This window comes from Teleopsis dalmanni, chromosome 2 (genome assembly GCF_002237135.1).
Source record: "Teleopsis dalmanni isolate 2A chromosome 2, ASM223713v2, whole genome shotgun sequence".
Taxonomy (NCBI): Eukaryota; Metazoa; Arthropoda; class Insecta; order Diptera; family Diopsidae; genus Teleopsis; species Teleopsis dalmanni.
In genome coordinates this window covers 210,917,226-210,933,491 of record NC_051847.1, presented here as the reverse complement: position 1 = coordinate 210,933,491, position 16,266 = coordinate 210,917,226, and the positions used below count along the sequence as shown (strand labels likewise).

The 16,266-nt window shown below is 27.0% G+C and overlaps 2 protein-coding genes across 2 annotated transcripts in view; one reads left to right on the top strand and one right to left on the bottom strand.

Moving 5' to 3' along the window:
- Positions 1-311: 311 nt before the first annotated feature.
- On the top strand, positions 312-2,655 carry LOC119685242. Its single transcript, XM_038099477.1, has 2 exons — positions 312-1,419; positions 1,789-2,655. Exons 1-2 carry the CDS (start codon positions 487-489, stop codon positions 2,413-2,415), a joined length of 1,560 nt encoding a protein of 519 aa, XP_037955405.1. The 5' UTR covers positions 312-486; the 3' UTR covers positions 2,416-2,655.
- A 5,130-nt stretch (positions 2,656-7,785) lies between these two features.
- The window catches only part of LOC119681944 (Y+L amino acid transporter 2-like), a 28,109-nt gene continuing 19,628 nt past the window's right edge, over positions 7,786-16,266 (bottom strand). Inside the window, exons 3-9 of the mRNA XM_038095257.1 lie at positions 12,641-12,887; positions 11,508-11,727; positions 11,142-11,356; positions 10,847-11,076; positions 9,663-9,915; positions 9,437-9,498; positions 7,786-8,015 (exon numbers count right to left, since the gene is read on the bottom strand). Coding sequence (XP_037951185.1) covers positions 8,013-8,015; positions 9,437-9,498; positions 9,663-9,915; positions 10,847-11,076; positions 11,142-11,356; positions 11,508-11,727; positions 12,641-12,887 — 1,230 coding nt within the window. The 3' untranslated portion in view covers positions 7,786-8,012. The remainder of the gene's footprint in view (positions 8,016-9,436; positions 9,499-9,662; positions 9,916-10,846; positions 11,077-11,141; positions 11,357-11,507; positions 11,728-12,640; positions 12,888-16,266) is intronic.

Genomic DNA, 16,266 nt, shown 5'->3' with positions numbered 1-16,266 from the left:
GGAATGTAATTTAAAATATAATTAATTTATTTCCATTCTTATTTTTGAGACCCTGCACTACATTGGTCGATCAATTTTTTTCTCGCTGAATTCTTTATCATTCTATTAAATAGATGAAAAGTCAATAAATAGATGTTAAAGCTTTCTATAAAATGGTGGCAGGTTGAGTTTAGAATTTGGAACGTGTATTGTGTGTTGGGATTAGTTTACCGTTCTCCCATTTCTTTGAAATTTTATTTATATTTTAAATTTCTAAAACAAGTAATCAATAATTTTTTGATTTTATAATCATTTTAATTATATTCATTGAATTTATGAAAAATTTCAATCATGTACAATTTGCGGTTTCTTCCTCCATTTGATGTTAGTTAAATTACAATTCAAGGAATCAACTCTAGAAATTTTTGGTACTCACTATAAATTTACAGTAAACCCTTTTCTATAATTTGTAAATCGACGAAAGAGGCTAACGAAACTGCAATCAAAATGAGTAACCTTCGCGTTATTGTACAATTAAACGATATTGATGCACCGGATCATTTTGAGCTGAACAGAAAAAATCGATTGGATCGCGAAACTGAGAACAAGAAGTACATTAACACTAATTTGCAGTTAATCGATGATCACACTTTACTCGTCACATCAAACGCGCCATCAGTAAATGCGGATTCTCAATCAAAAATCTTACGGCATTTACATTTCAGCTTTCTCGGATTCGCTTCAGAAGTGCGTACAGTTGAACAGATTCACGAATTGTTGGATCAACTTCTGTTAAAGCGCAAAAATTCCTGTCTTATACGATTCAATGCATTACGCGAATGTCAAATACGTTTCCTCAGCAATTTTCTGTGTAAGGAAGTACAGAAACGTTTAAAAAAAACGAAAACTACTGTGGACCATATCAAGTTGGAATACTATAATCTACATAAATATAACTTAGTGAATGTAATGTCAACTATGAGTAGTGGAAGAAAAGAATCTATTAGTCCCGCAGGCTTACTATTTCACAATTTTTCGCAACTGCAGAAATGGTTACGAACAGATTACACCAATCTCTTTTCGTTCGGCACTGGGCATGAATGTTTTGATTTTCAATTTAGTTTGACCGATACCCACGAGAGAAAGTTTCGTTTAAATTTCTCACTTATACATTATTATCTTTGCATAATAGATGGAGACACAAAAGCGGACATGAAGAATGTGCTGGAGAATTCAACATCCAGAGCTGCTGTGAATAATACCATGATTGTGAAATGTCTTCGTGAGTATTTGGTACTAGCAAAGAAGTCATGGCAAGTGGATTTACTCTTCGATATACCAATCATTGATAGTGATAGTGGTAATATTATCACTGAAGATATATTACAAGTAGCGTGTGCCGCAGAAACAGGTCTTAAAGTTTCAGTATCTGATTCGAAGGTATGTCTAGTTAGTCATAAACTTTTTCTAATTAAATGAGATTTTAGGTTTAATTAAGTAGAAGAGTGAAAACAACCTGTGAGTGCGTTTCGCTGCCCTAAAGCTTTTGTTATGGGATATTACTACTCCTAACGATTCAGAATTTTATGTTGCATTTCCATATTACTTTAACCATGTTTCTTCTTTAACAATTTTGCAAAGTTTCCGATATTCGTTTCTATTGAATTCTAATGTCCCCCAACAGAACTGTAGTCAGATCCGTTTCGTTTTCCTAAATTTAATCTTATGTATAAAATAGTACCTATTCAACTATATTATTGCTGGATATATTTTAATAATGTATATTAATTTTTTATTTTATTTCTAAAGTACAAATTGGAAAGCTCAAGGTCGGGTATTATGACTGATCCATCAACTTCAAGAGTTACGGCTAAAAGGAGTCAATATATAAGCACTTCCCAAATTGGTTTGCGTAAAAGTCCGAGCATTCCTTTGGCTAGACAAAAAGCTTGCGTCCTCTCAACTGCTGATTTAAACAATATAAGTTTTTGGCATTGCAAAATTGATGAAAAATTCTCAAATGTACTGTATGCGAGGGAAAGTTATTACAACTATAAATTCGAAACTAAAGTTGGAAAAATGTGCACTGACATCAAGCAAATGGTACACAAAAGTAGTTTCGTTGTGAACTCATCATCGAAAGAACGCATTTTCGCAGATGAATTGGATAAGTTAAAGAAAAAATATCAGCTTGCCTTATCCTCTTTTGAGACCCTTCTGTTAGATGTGGAGAAATCAGAATATTCCAAAGAATTGAGTATTTATTACCAGATGAAAAAGTATGAGTTGATACAACATTCACTGCGGTTTAAAGTAAGACAGTTAGAGCAGTGCCAAAATCGTCTCTCATCCACAATTGACGATGAGATGAGTTTGCTGCAAAATATGAAAAAAGTTAGCTCTGACGTATCGAATGCAAACTCAAAACATGTATAAAGTGTGTGAAAATTTATAAAATAATATTAAATTTATTTATGACTCGATTTTGTATGGTTCAAAACAAACTTAATATATATAATAAATTTAAAATAATACAAGGTTTCAACAAAAACCTTTTGGGTGTTATTAATGTTATCAACGAGTTTCTGAGATATTCATTGACTTTGATATTTGAAACTATGGAAATGTAAAATTATGGGGTTCTATCAGACTTAATAAAAACAAATTGTACATGAACGGTTTATGTTCGAATCATTTACTTTTATAAACTAATATTAATAAGAGTTTAGTAACAATAAATATATTTTAATTAAATTAGAAAAAAAAAAGTTGATTTGAAATAGACTTTTTTGTACAATATTAAAAGAAATTAATGCTACAGCATTACAGAGTAGTTTATTTGGTTCCATACCTTCTTTATACAGCAGATTATTTGTCTGCTGTATTCTTTACTCAATTCCACTCCACTCCCCCTTACTCCACGCGAAAACCACGACATGATAGCTACATTTGTTGAGGACAAAAGTTTATATCTACACATATCAATATTGATAACCCAATAATAATCACTGTCACAAAAAATGGGGTAACAGAATGATTTGTAAAATGGAACATATCTATAAACGCGGAAAAAACAATACAAGTCATCTGAATGTATACAGAAAAAACCAAAAAAATTAACATTAAACTAATTCAAGCTAAATTGACTTGAAAGCTAAACATCTTAGAATGATATGTAACGAATAGTTCGGAAAACTCAACTTGATAGATCATAAAGTGCATCGAACATTTGGATAATTATACTAGTTGCTTGGTGTAAAGTACTCTTGAGATATAGAGTACCGATAGCAAGTCTAACATTCAAATAATACAGAGGTTACAATCTAAAATAATGAGAACATATTGGACATATCGAACAACGACCTACATAAAGACTTACATGTAGATCAAATTACAGTAGTATTACTTACAAGGCAGTAGAGAGTATTCTAGATGTTTATTTTCTCACACAACCAATAAAATTGACCAATTATTTACCAATCAGAGAAAGAGCACTCCGAAGTAGATTTTAAGCAGGTAGAATATAGAACAGATAAATAAGGAACTAAAAATAATAATGACGCCTATACCTATATGGTCATTTATAAAGAAATATTAGCATTCATGCGGATTACTAGTCACTATAATTGGTCACGGAACTAATGTTCTCTAAACATTTCTCTATAATATTATGAACTGAACTATTTGTCCACTCCATTTCACTATAAAATATAAGCAAACTGAATAATTTCAGTAGCGAAATGTTCGCTTGGTGAACAAAATTTTCAAGACCTAAAAAACTTAACTCGTGACAGTTGCTTACTGCAGCAGTTGTAGGAACAACTTAAGGCCTTATGTTTTAATTATAAAAAAAAAAACTATTATTTGTGGTGTTTTTTTAATATATTATATATCATTTATATGGTAAATCAGTTTGAGTTTTTAATGCATTATTGTAAATAATATAAACATATACATATATGAATTATATAAACATATTTCAGTAACTTATCTGTATACATAATTATATTATATTATTGTCAACAATTTTCCCATATACAATATATAATTCTGCGTAAATATTTTATTAAAAGCATACAAGAGCTTTTACATTAATTTAATATATAATTAAATATATTTTTTGATTTATAATTAATCATTTTTACGAACAATTTAATTTAATTTAAAAGCAATGCAATATATATATAACATTGTCATTTTCGACTATATATAATAATTAAAATCAAACTAACTTTTTTATAAATAATTGATTTGTTGAATTATACGAATTTTGGGGGGAATGAACCACAAACACTTATATAAGTTTCACTATTTAGGATATGTGTTTTTTTTTGTTTTTGTACAAAAATCATGTTGAAACATTAGAATATTATATGCTTTTTTAATGTTTGTGTAAATTTAAAATTTTTTTTTTAATAAATATATATTATCCTAAATAATAATTATAGCAATATAAATGAGAATTGTTCCAGAGATGTTTTAAAAAACATATATAATGCAATTATTTTAACAATTCTAAAACATTAAAGAACAGTCCTCGTTTCATAGAAGTACTTTCTAATAAATATATATTATCCTAAATAATAATATATAACAATATAAATGAGAATTGTTCCAGAGATGTTTTAAAAAACATATATAATGCAATTACTTCAACAATTGTAAAAAATTAAAGAACAGTCCTCATTCCATAGAAGTACTTTTTACCGATTTTGTTGTACAATTTTTTTTTTACTTTAAATTCTAAGGGGTTTACTAAATTTTTAAGGAGGAAACCTTAACGTTGGGAGGATATTGGGTGTATGCATATATTGTGATAATGTTGGCTGTAGTTTTGTTTGGTTTACTTGACATTTTTAATCTCTTCTGTTTTATAGTCTATACGAAGGTAATTCTAAGTTGAACTTAGTTAATGTCTTGACTAAGGTAGAAATTATAGTCTTTAGCTTCAAAACATTTCTACCAAGATAAATAATGGTCAAATTCTTTAAGCTTCTTAAGCTTTCTAATTTTATTTTCTCGTTTTATGGTGACTTGATTCATTGCTAAACGGCAGTTAGTATAGAAAATACTATAATTCTTAAAATAAACATATAATTATTATATTTTATTAAACAATAGATATAATTTATAAAAAGTATAACTTAGTATATATATGTGTGTGTATATATATATAATTTTATAATTTTAAATATATTTGGTTTATAATATACATATATAATTTTAAAACATTTAATTAAGTATACATTACATACATATATTTTATATTAATTGAAAACATTACTATCTTATTAACAAGCTAAAAAGTCTATTAGTGTACTTTTATTAAATTCTTTAATTATACATAAATGTATAATATATATCATGGACTTTGTTCTAGTAGCAGACCTTTTCGACATTTTCAGGCAAGTATGTAACACAAAATTATATTTGTTTTTTTCTTAACCTTATTTTAATTAATTATTTTTATTATATTAGATAAAATTTTTTTATAACTTTGTTATTTTATAACTTATTAAAGAGTTAATAACAATTACAAAATAATAAGTAAAATAATTAAAAACATTTTTTGTGTTAATGGAATTATTTCGGGTATATATAGGTGTCTTTCATTACAGACTAGTAGCCCGAAATTTAATTCGGAAAGGGTATTCTCTTTGGGTATTCATGTAAGTACATATTAGATATATGTTGAAGAAATATTTCAAGATTTGAAGAATAATGACTGTTGTCATTTATAGCGCTATCTTAAGGAAGATATAAGAATCTAAATGAATTGAAATACTAACACAGGAACTTATTATACTTAGTTCGGGTATTAAAAAGTGTGTACAATGCGATTTAATAAGCTAAACTCATTTCAAAGTTCATAACACATTACAGAAAGAGAGAGAGGGAGAGAGAGAGAGAGAGAGAGAGAAAGAAAGAAAGAAAGAAAGAAAGAAAGAAAGAAAGAAAGAAAGAAAGAAAGAAAGAGAGAAGAAACGAGAGGAAGAGATAGAAAAAGAAAGAGAGTCAGAGCGAAAGACATCGAATAACAGCTTTACTAATACACCACTGACCTCTCATCCTAAGGGTCATGCTATGAAGAGTGTCAGGGGCGTGGCAAAATTGGCTCTTTCGAGCTATAGTTTTTGATACTTTTTGGTTGTGTCTAAATTTTAATGGAAATGTAGACATGCTTAATGTTTATTTATTATTATATTTTCTTATAATAATTACTAACAGTACGCGCAAAATTATACGCCTTTCTTTAAAAAACGTTAGACAACACTGCTTTGCCTAAGTGATGAGATACAGATAGGCTCGGCTCTCATGACGGAATTTGAACCGACATATTGTTTTTTCTCTCACTCTCAATATTATAATTTGCATTGAATACAACAACAATTTTGCCCATGCCGTGCCCGTGAACGAATTAACAAATATATAAGAATTCGAAATAAATAAACTAAGACGTGGACGATATACTTCCATGTATGTTTTTAAATTTATTCATATCTAATGAGATATGATAATAAGTAGGACTGTGTGTTTTTTTTTTTTTGATTCGTTGTCATAATATTTTACAAATATGGGTATATTATATATTATTATTAATATACAAATAAACTTATTTATTTTATTATGCAATATTTAGAGAGAGCTAACAATTAAATTTTAATAAATTTAGTTTCAGATCTTTTCTGATCATTACCATTAACGAGTGTTATGCAGAGAGTCAAATCACAACTGTCAATTTCGTACTGTTACTTTTATTTTGATTCTATTTGGTTGTATCGGAATTTATAACGTAATATTTTTTGTGGGGATTTGTGAGCATACATATATCGCGGAAGATACAAATTATGAAATTTATTACAATAAAAGCCTCGTCACTATGATCTCAGTTTATGTGTACTTACTCTCTTGCTTTCCTTCTCAATTTCATGTTAGAAACAACAACAATTATACATTTGATGTGACCATGACTGCCTGCATTACATGGCCCTAAGTGAATATATCAATTTACACAGTTTTAATGTAAACAAACTACATATTTCATTATATTTCTTCCTTCTACATATTATTTTACATAGTATCACGCTGTACTTATAAATCTTAATATATCATAAAAATTATATTGAATATATTTACTGAAAATTCTGAATATATTTATTATGATATGCAAATAAAATTGAACAATGTTTAAATAGTGAACTAAAGCATGATTTTTTTCAACTATATGGTATATATATTATATATTAAATTAGCCAATTTATTTTTATATCAGTTGGCTATAGATTGAATGCTATATATATATATATATATATATATATATTGCTTATTATATCGACTTATTAATCAAAAATAATTTTTATTTATTTTTTTGAGTATTGTTATTTATTCAAAATAAAAAATTAAAAACAAAAAATAAAACATATTTTCATTAAATAAAAAAAAAAATAAAATAAAAAAGTTTATTTAAAAAACAATGATTTAAAATTATTTAAAAATATAAGTTTTTTTTATTAAGAGCTTAAAATAAAACTAATTTTTAGTCAAAATTATAATAAATAAAATAAAAAAAATATTTATTATTAAATTACAAATTCTTAACTTCAGTATTTTTATTCTAAACTTATTTTTTAACAAATTTTCGTTAGTATTAAATTATTTCTGAATATTCTATTATTCGTTTTTTGTGAATATATTGTGATGATCTGAAAATTAATTCTTTTTGAAACTATTTAAATAAATATAAATATATATTATTTTATATATATTTTTAATGAAAATATTAAAATACTTATATATTATGGATTTTTGTAATAAATTATATATTAATTGTTTAGATTTTTTTAATATGAAATTATAATTCGTCATATTTTATTCATTGCTAGTTTTAGAAAATGCAAATTCTGTCCTTAAAATGTACTTCATACTTAGTTACTTAAATTCTCACAGTTTTCATAGATTTTATGAATTTTACACCTGAGCTGGCTTAGTTTTTCCGAGTACCATAAGCACCTTTTGTAGGAAATGTGTTAAGCTTACTATAGAAAAGTAAAAGATATGAAAAAAATTATTTATTTATTGTTATTGTGTAATTTTATTCAAATATAATATTAGTAAAATACTAAGATAAAATACATTATCAGGACTAAAACTCTGAAATAAGAAAAGAATTTCATTTTTGTCTTTATTAGATACTTATTACCTATCATATAATTTATATACATTTTTTTACAGTACAATTTCTTAAAAATTCTCTAACTATACTCATGTTAAAAGGAAACGTCTTTTGGTTGAACAATTTCTTTAAAACCGAATTTGTATTTCATCATTAACTAAAACTTTAACCTCTATTGCGAAAAATCTCTCTGGAAAATACACAAGTTATCTTACAATGCGTATCCGCACAAGCGAGATATTACGGTTTCATATATCGTACTCATTTATCCTACTGTTTCATTTAAGTACTTATTATTTTATATTATTATATTTATCTAAGTACTTACTATTTTATATTATTATATATAATCTTAAAATATTAGTGACTTTGCACATTGAAGTTTTTTTGTGTATTTATAAGCTGAATATAGAGGAGTGAAACATGTGTGCTATTTAGTTACTTGCCTTAATTTTTGGAAAAAAACTGTCGGCAATGTTGATATAGTTTGAGCGTTACTTGCCATACAGTTCAAACGGCATTTATTTACAATATTAATTATCTTTATAACTAAATATGTTTACTTCGAAAATACTACTTGGTACTATTTGATCCAATATCATCCCATTAAATATATCACAAAACATATGGCAGCATATTTGAAATAATTTCAAAAAAAATTTAGTAAAAATAAGGACCGTTTGTTCAGCCTGAAATAAAAGTAGAGTCTCTAAATAGAAAGAGATATTTTTCAAAAAGATATGAATAGATTTTTTATACTTAAAAGTAGATGGAATTGGTATAAATTATATTTGATTTTAAATCTCACTACATAACTGCTTTAGAAGTTGGTTTGCCATTGATATATATAAACCTTTTGTTTAGGAAATATTTTGAAGTTATATAACTTAATTACTAAGAAATAGGTTCTGTGATCAATTCTGCTATCAAACTTTGTCTTAACATTTGTATGTTCTTTTTCTACATTTTCATCATGAAAATATCAATGATATAGATTGTGCTATTCTTAGATATCTTGTAATCCTGATAATGCAATAAATATCAAACTATTCTATTTTGTTAGTATTAAACTAAAATTTAACTAAGATTAAACAGAGTGCAACTAATTTTAGTAATTTGAAGTGCAAGAAAAATAATAAAATTTTTATAATTATTAAAAATGCAAGCAAAAAAAAAAAGAATTAATATTTTTATTATGATTTTATAATTAAATATGAGAATGAGTAAAAGTTTTTATATACTATATAAGAATGAATGCATAAATTAAAAAAATTAAATAAAAACCTTTGCAGTAGCTTTTGGTCGAACAACCATCATCATTTTTTGTAGAGCTTGTGTGAAACCACCTAAAAAATATTGCCAAAAATAATTGTATGTGGAAGAAAATTAAAAAATAAATAACTTGAAGTGGTCAAAACCAATATGTGAATTTTTCAGAAAAAGCGAGTTAAATAATATGTGAAGTTTTTTAGACAAGAAAAACGAAGATACACTTATAACTAACACTTACCCATTGATTTCTGGAACCAAATTGGTTTATTTTTCCAAGCAACAAATACTAAATAAACTGGTATGCTTGAAAGTATCATCAGCACACCATAGCCAGTTTCAACTGGACTAGCATACATAGGCACCACCGTAACGAAAACCGTTGCAATCAAGTAAACAATAGGGAATACCAATGGAACACGAATAGGACGTGGCAAATTTGGTTGGGCCCAACGTAACCAAGGCAAACATAGTACAGCTACACCGATACTCAACTGAAAGAAAAGTTATTGATTATAAACATATATTTTTATTGAGAAATAAAATATTGTTTCATTGGAAATAATTTATTTTCCAAGTAATTATTTAGTACGTGTATGTATGTATGAGGTAAAAAATACATCTTTTAATTTATTTGCATAATTTTAGGCATATGAATATGCACTTTAAAGTTTATGTATATAATATCCGTACTCCTTGCCTATACTACTTAATTCTATTCAGTAACTTAAGGCTTGAAATATTATTTCGAATAGAAGAAAGAAGAAGAAGGCTATGATAATATTTCTACAACTTCGCCTACCGAAAATTGTGATGCATTTTTTTAATTGGGTTCCCATACATATGCAATATATAATATTTACCAAATAGTGTTGTATATCTATGTACTACAACCCACTAACATTTTATACGATCACACACGATAGTGTAAAATTGATTAAAAACATTTTCAACAATCAAATTACCGGTTACAACTACCAGGTCCTTGAAATAAAGTAGTAATCTGTTCACTAGATGGCGCTATAATATTATTGTTGTGATTATATGAAGTTGCATGCGAAGAGCTGTGCAGTAATTAACAATTAATTTAAAAATAATACATAAAATTATTTCTTTTCATTTAAAATATATATTACTAATTTGTTTTCAACAGTGCTATTTTTACATATACTCGTATATGTACCTAAAACCCATATATAATAGATCATTATTAGAGGAGAAATTAGATTGATCTTATAATTAGAAATGATGCCTACTAGCGAAGCTAGCAGAAATAGAGTTAATCCGAGATGTGATTTAATAAATATTTAAAAATTAATTTTATATATAATATATATATAATATATATGCTACATAAAATATTTTTTTATCTACATAAATTGATATTTATATATATATTTTAAGATGAAAAATAATTCTACTCACCCAAGTAGCAAAACCAACATAATTTATCAGCGCAAATATATCAGAAACAGTCAAGTACAACATTGAGAGCAATGCCATGGCCAAAACAGCTGGTGTGGGAGTGAAGCGTTGTATTTGTATCATGGTCAAAATTTCGGGCATCTGTCCTTCATTGGCGCCAGCATAAAAGAGACGCGATGAAGTTAATAAAATACCATTGACTGCACCAAATGTGGATAATGCCACAAAGACTGGATAATAGGAGGAAGAATTTATTAAATCATGTTAAATATTTTTGTATATAATTATTTTGTACCTGGAATAGTCCAAGCGAACATGCCGAATGCACGTTCTGCATAGGTTACGGCTACAGCTTGTGAGCCTAAAACTTCATCTGGTGATAAAATAGTATAGAAGGAAACATTTGCCAAGACATAGACGATTGTAACTAAAGTACATGAAATGGCAATGGCGCGGGGTAAGTTCTTAACAGGATCTTTCAATTCTTCAATAATGAAATTCAAATAATTCCTAGAAAAGAATAAATAATTTTAATAAAGTAAATTGATTTGCTATTTTTATAAATCTTATGCTATATAAATTTTCTATGCCACTTTGGCATTTCAGAAATCCTATTAGTGTATCCAATTTACTTCAATGTCAGTTTAGGTTGTCAACTTACCAACCATTGTAAGCAAATAATCCGGAGTAAAATGACAGCGCCAGCGAAGTTACTCTTGTGTCCGTATTTTCAAAAGTGAAATACTGTACATTGCCCGTGTACAACTGGTACATGCCGGAACCAATGATGACGAATAGTGCTAGCAGTTTGGCGTATGTGAAAATATCCTGCACAGCGGTGGCCCATTTAACGTCCCAGCAGTTGACAAAAGTTAAGACCACTGTAAGGAAGTAAATAAGGATAAGGTTGAGAAAAATAATGAAAATAAAAACGATTTCATTAAATATTTATAAGTAAGTAAATTAATTTTGAATTTATTATAAGAAAGCAGTGCATTAAATTGGCAATATTAAATTATCAATTTAAATTGGATAAAAATTGATATAAATAGTTTCTTAAATTTTTTAAAGGGCAATTTTTCACTTGAGATTTTTTGCTTTGGTTGTGACTTGGACTTGGAAGTTTAACTCACCAGCGCGGAACAAAGATAATTTTTTATGAATAAATGCACTCTGATCTTTGAAATTGTGTGCAACCATAAAGTGAACGTGTAAAGTTTTACAGATAATAAAATAGGATCGGATGATGTAATTTACTTATGATTTGCATAATATTGGACTTTCCTCCAAGCATTCATTAAATATAAACAATTCTGTTCAATTAAATCATGCGGAAAGCAATACTTCGCGATGCATACTACGCACAGCATTCCAATCTCTTCTCTGTCTATATTATTAATCAGTTTTGAGTTATATGTGGTTCTGAGCTCTGAGCTCTGGTTTCTGATTTCTGTGATTTCTGAGTTTTGAGTACATGTCTACTTGCACATATTTTTTTTTTTTCACATATATTGTATACTAAATTTTACACTTTCATAATAAATTTTACAGAATGCACAAGTTTATTTACATACAAATATTTAAATAATATTTGATAAGATAGAAAATATTGTCTAAGTTTGTAGATTTGTTTACTGCTGTAGGTCAAGTACAACATTGACAATGAAAACTCATTTGTCAAATCATTCAAGATTTGTTTTTAAATGCTGCAAACTATAACTAAGCGGATGTTTATTTATAATAAAATAAAATATAATTTAATTTAAGAAATTATTTTTTTTTAAATATACTTACAAATACAGCAAACGGCGAGTAAGCGGGCAGCATCTTCTGGTGGTTGGCATTCGGGAAAGAAGGGTTTCAACACATAAACACTGAACGTTAATGCCACTATAGCTTGTGAACAAGGACGTACTATCATGCATTCAATCCATAAACGTATAAAAGCCAAAAATGGTCCAAAAGTTTCCATAATATAAGCGTAATCAGCTCCAGATTTCGTTATCATTGTACCCAGTTCCGCATAGCAGTATGCACCGACCTGTAAATAATAATAAGTTGTTGTAGTGGTTTTAGTAATACTTTCTCAAGTATATATTTTCTTACTATAGATTAATTATTTAATTATTTACATTTCATATTATTTTTTTTACAACACAATAAAATACAACTTAAACCAAAAAGCTTTAAGAAAGCAATTAAATATAGCTATTGCTATATAGCTATATATATAGCTAAGATATTGAAAATGGTTTCAAGTTCAACTAAAATAATTTAAACTTTTTGTAAGTTAAATTCACTTATTAAGGATAAAATTATTCATTGCAAAGTATTTATTTTTTAATATTAAATATTATTTAAATTTTAATTATTTATTAAAATTTTTTATATAATTTAATTTGTAAAATAATAATGATGAAATTAGTATATTGATATGTTTTGATAAAAATATGTACATATTTTGGTTATTATATTTAATAAATAAAATTAAATTAAAAACAATAAATTTATCTTTCAGTAAACTTGATCCAATGTATTACTGATCACGATGGAATTACAACTAACGTGTTAAAAAAAATATAACTTTAACGTAATTTCCATTAAATAATGCCAATTTATGTGTATGTGTGTGTATAAAATGTAGCTAACATAAACTGCCAATGTTATTATGAAAATTAAATTTACTTTACTTCTTCAGCTGCCTAGGAAAAAACACATCCTTCATTAAATAATTCCAATTGTCATTTTTATTTATTTTCATGTCAAACGCATATTAAATTTTATTTTTATTTCTCAATCGTTTCCTTAAAGGAACTCACTCACATTCCTAATGGCTTTAACACTTCTGGGAATAAAACCAGAACTGTTAAGTGACATTTCAGTTTGATGTCGTTCATTGCGAACTCATTTTCTGTGTAAATATTTGTACGTTGTACCCAGTACGCTGTACGTTGTTATGAACTTGTTGAGCTCAGAGACAATAGACAAGAAGTTGGTGCCAATAACAGGCGCAGGCACTGACAGCCGTTGCTTGCCTGTTGCGTTATGTTGAAGAATGTCAGTAATTTCATTAAAATTGGAATTTTTATTGAATATTTGAAGTATTCACTACTCTTTTTTATTTGGAAATAGAAGTAGTATTTTTGCATTTTAATGCATTTTTTTTTATTAAATTATGCCTGGATGTAAGCTAAAAGCAATACCAGAAACAGTTACTATATATGTACATAAAAATGAAGAAAATAAATTAATCGGTTAATGCAGTAAAGTATCTTATTACATATATTTTTTTATTGCAAATGCCATAAAAAGCTATTTAATTGAAAAAAATAGCAAGAAAAACAGGAACGGAAACTTAACGTCAAGGATTATAAAATAAGTTATACACGAACCTTCATTTTATCTAACAGCTCTAATTGAAATAGTTGGTATTAAATCTTATAATAATATTCAACAATATATAGGTGTTTTAATTAAATGATAATTTAATACAGTAACAGATAAAATAATAAAATGTACACCGAAAACTTGGCACACATTTTTAAATTGGCCAAGATAATTTGAAATCTGAAGAACAATAAACAATAGTTAATTAAATTATAGCTGTAGTTTAAGCGTTTGTTGTAATAGAAAAAAAAATAAAAAATAAGTTACAAGTTAGAACAACACAGTCAAGCACGACTTTCAAGTTTAACCCTTGATACTTACAATCTACAAAAAATATTTATATATCATATATATTTTGATGAAAAAAGGCTATTGGTAGAATATATTATTTTTTTAAGGTATGGAAGAACTAAAAAATTTTTAATAATTTTTAATAATACAATATATATATATATATATATATATAATTCCATAAAGTGGTTCTTCGAAAAGTAGTAAACTACAACAGCAAAAAATTTATTCTATATTATTTTAATTAATTGAATTCTTTCGAGTATTGCCAAATACCCAACATCAGTGGTCTGGGAAATAATTCTTGTATTTAATTATACGTAAAAAATTTTTTGAGACTGCAAGTACCAGCAATCGAACTCGTGCCCAGCCAAATTTGAAGCTCAGAGTCAGCGCACCTTAACCAACTGACTCAAACGGCTTTGACTTTTTATGTTCGCGCATTTTTCTGGAGTTTTGTTACTTTGGTATGAAAGTTTTATTAACAAATTCGCTTGCTGTGTTTATTTTAAAACGAATCATAAACCAGCTGTAGAATAATTTTAAATATTCTAATTAATTCTAATTCTAATTAATTATTTTTTTTTGTTGTTTTAATTGTTAAATTTCAATACTATTCTGTTTGTAGAGGCATTATTTGTTGCATGATTTATATACTCTTTTTTATGTATAGAACCTAATTTAGGAACGTAATACTGAGAAAGTCATGCTAATGTTATAATTTCTATGTAATATATAATTTCTTTAAAAATTATAATACTTTTTCTATTAAACAGTTTTTTATATTTGTATGCCTAATAATGATACAAAATATTAATTAAATAAAAATAAATTAAAATAAATTTATTTTACAATATTTTCTTTAAATTGATATTGTTTTTTTATTAAATAAAAAAATTTAACGTCATATTTTTTATACATTTATAGAAAATAAAAAAAAAATTAAAATTATAAGTTATTAGTAATACGCATCAATAACCTTTTAATTCGAATAGACATAAAGTATGATATAAAAATGTTTCTAATAATTTGGACATACCTTCTACTCAAAAAGTACCCGGATTTTGTTGTTTGTTAACTATTCCTTAAGTAATAGACCTTTTTCAAAAATTTTTTGTTATATTGGTACACCCTTTCTTGACTTATGGTACAAATTTGAGCGCCATCTGTCAATTACATTGTTTACAGCAGTTAATGTGAGATTACTTCAAGTGCATTTAGCGATTTTTATTATGGAAAATACTTGTTGTACGCGATTTTTCGACCAAACACGGCACCACTGTCATCGCTAAGGCACCATATTCGCCAGATCTGGCGCCGTGCGACTTTTTCCTGCTCCCGTAACTCAAACTGCCATTTCGTGGTAAGCGTTTTGAGTCGATTGAATCGATAAAAGAGAATTCACCGAAGGAACTAAAAGCCATACCTGCACGGGCCTACGAAAAGTGTATGGAAGATTGTGTTCAGCGTTGGCATATGTGTATCGCTTCAGAAGGAGCATATTTTGAAGGAGATAAAATAAATTTGGAATAAAATTTAAATTTGTGTTTTATTTACAAAATCCGGATACTTTTTGAGCTGGAGGTATAAGTATATGCTCGTAGTTCAAGACCACAAATATTTGCAAAGACTACTAAAGATGGGTGTTTTAAAATAATAATATTAATAATCTTAATTAATTAAAAATCAAATCTTGTTGTTGCAAATCGCACACCTGCTTTTTAAATCGGAATATATATAAA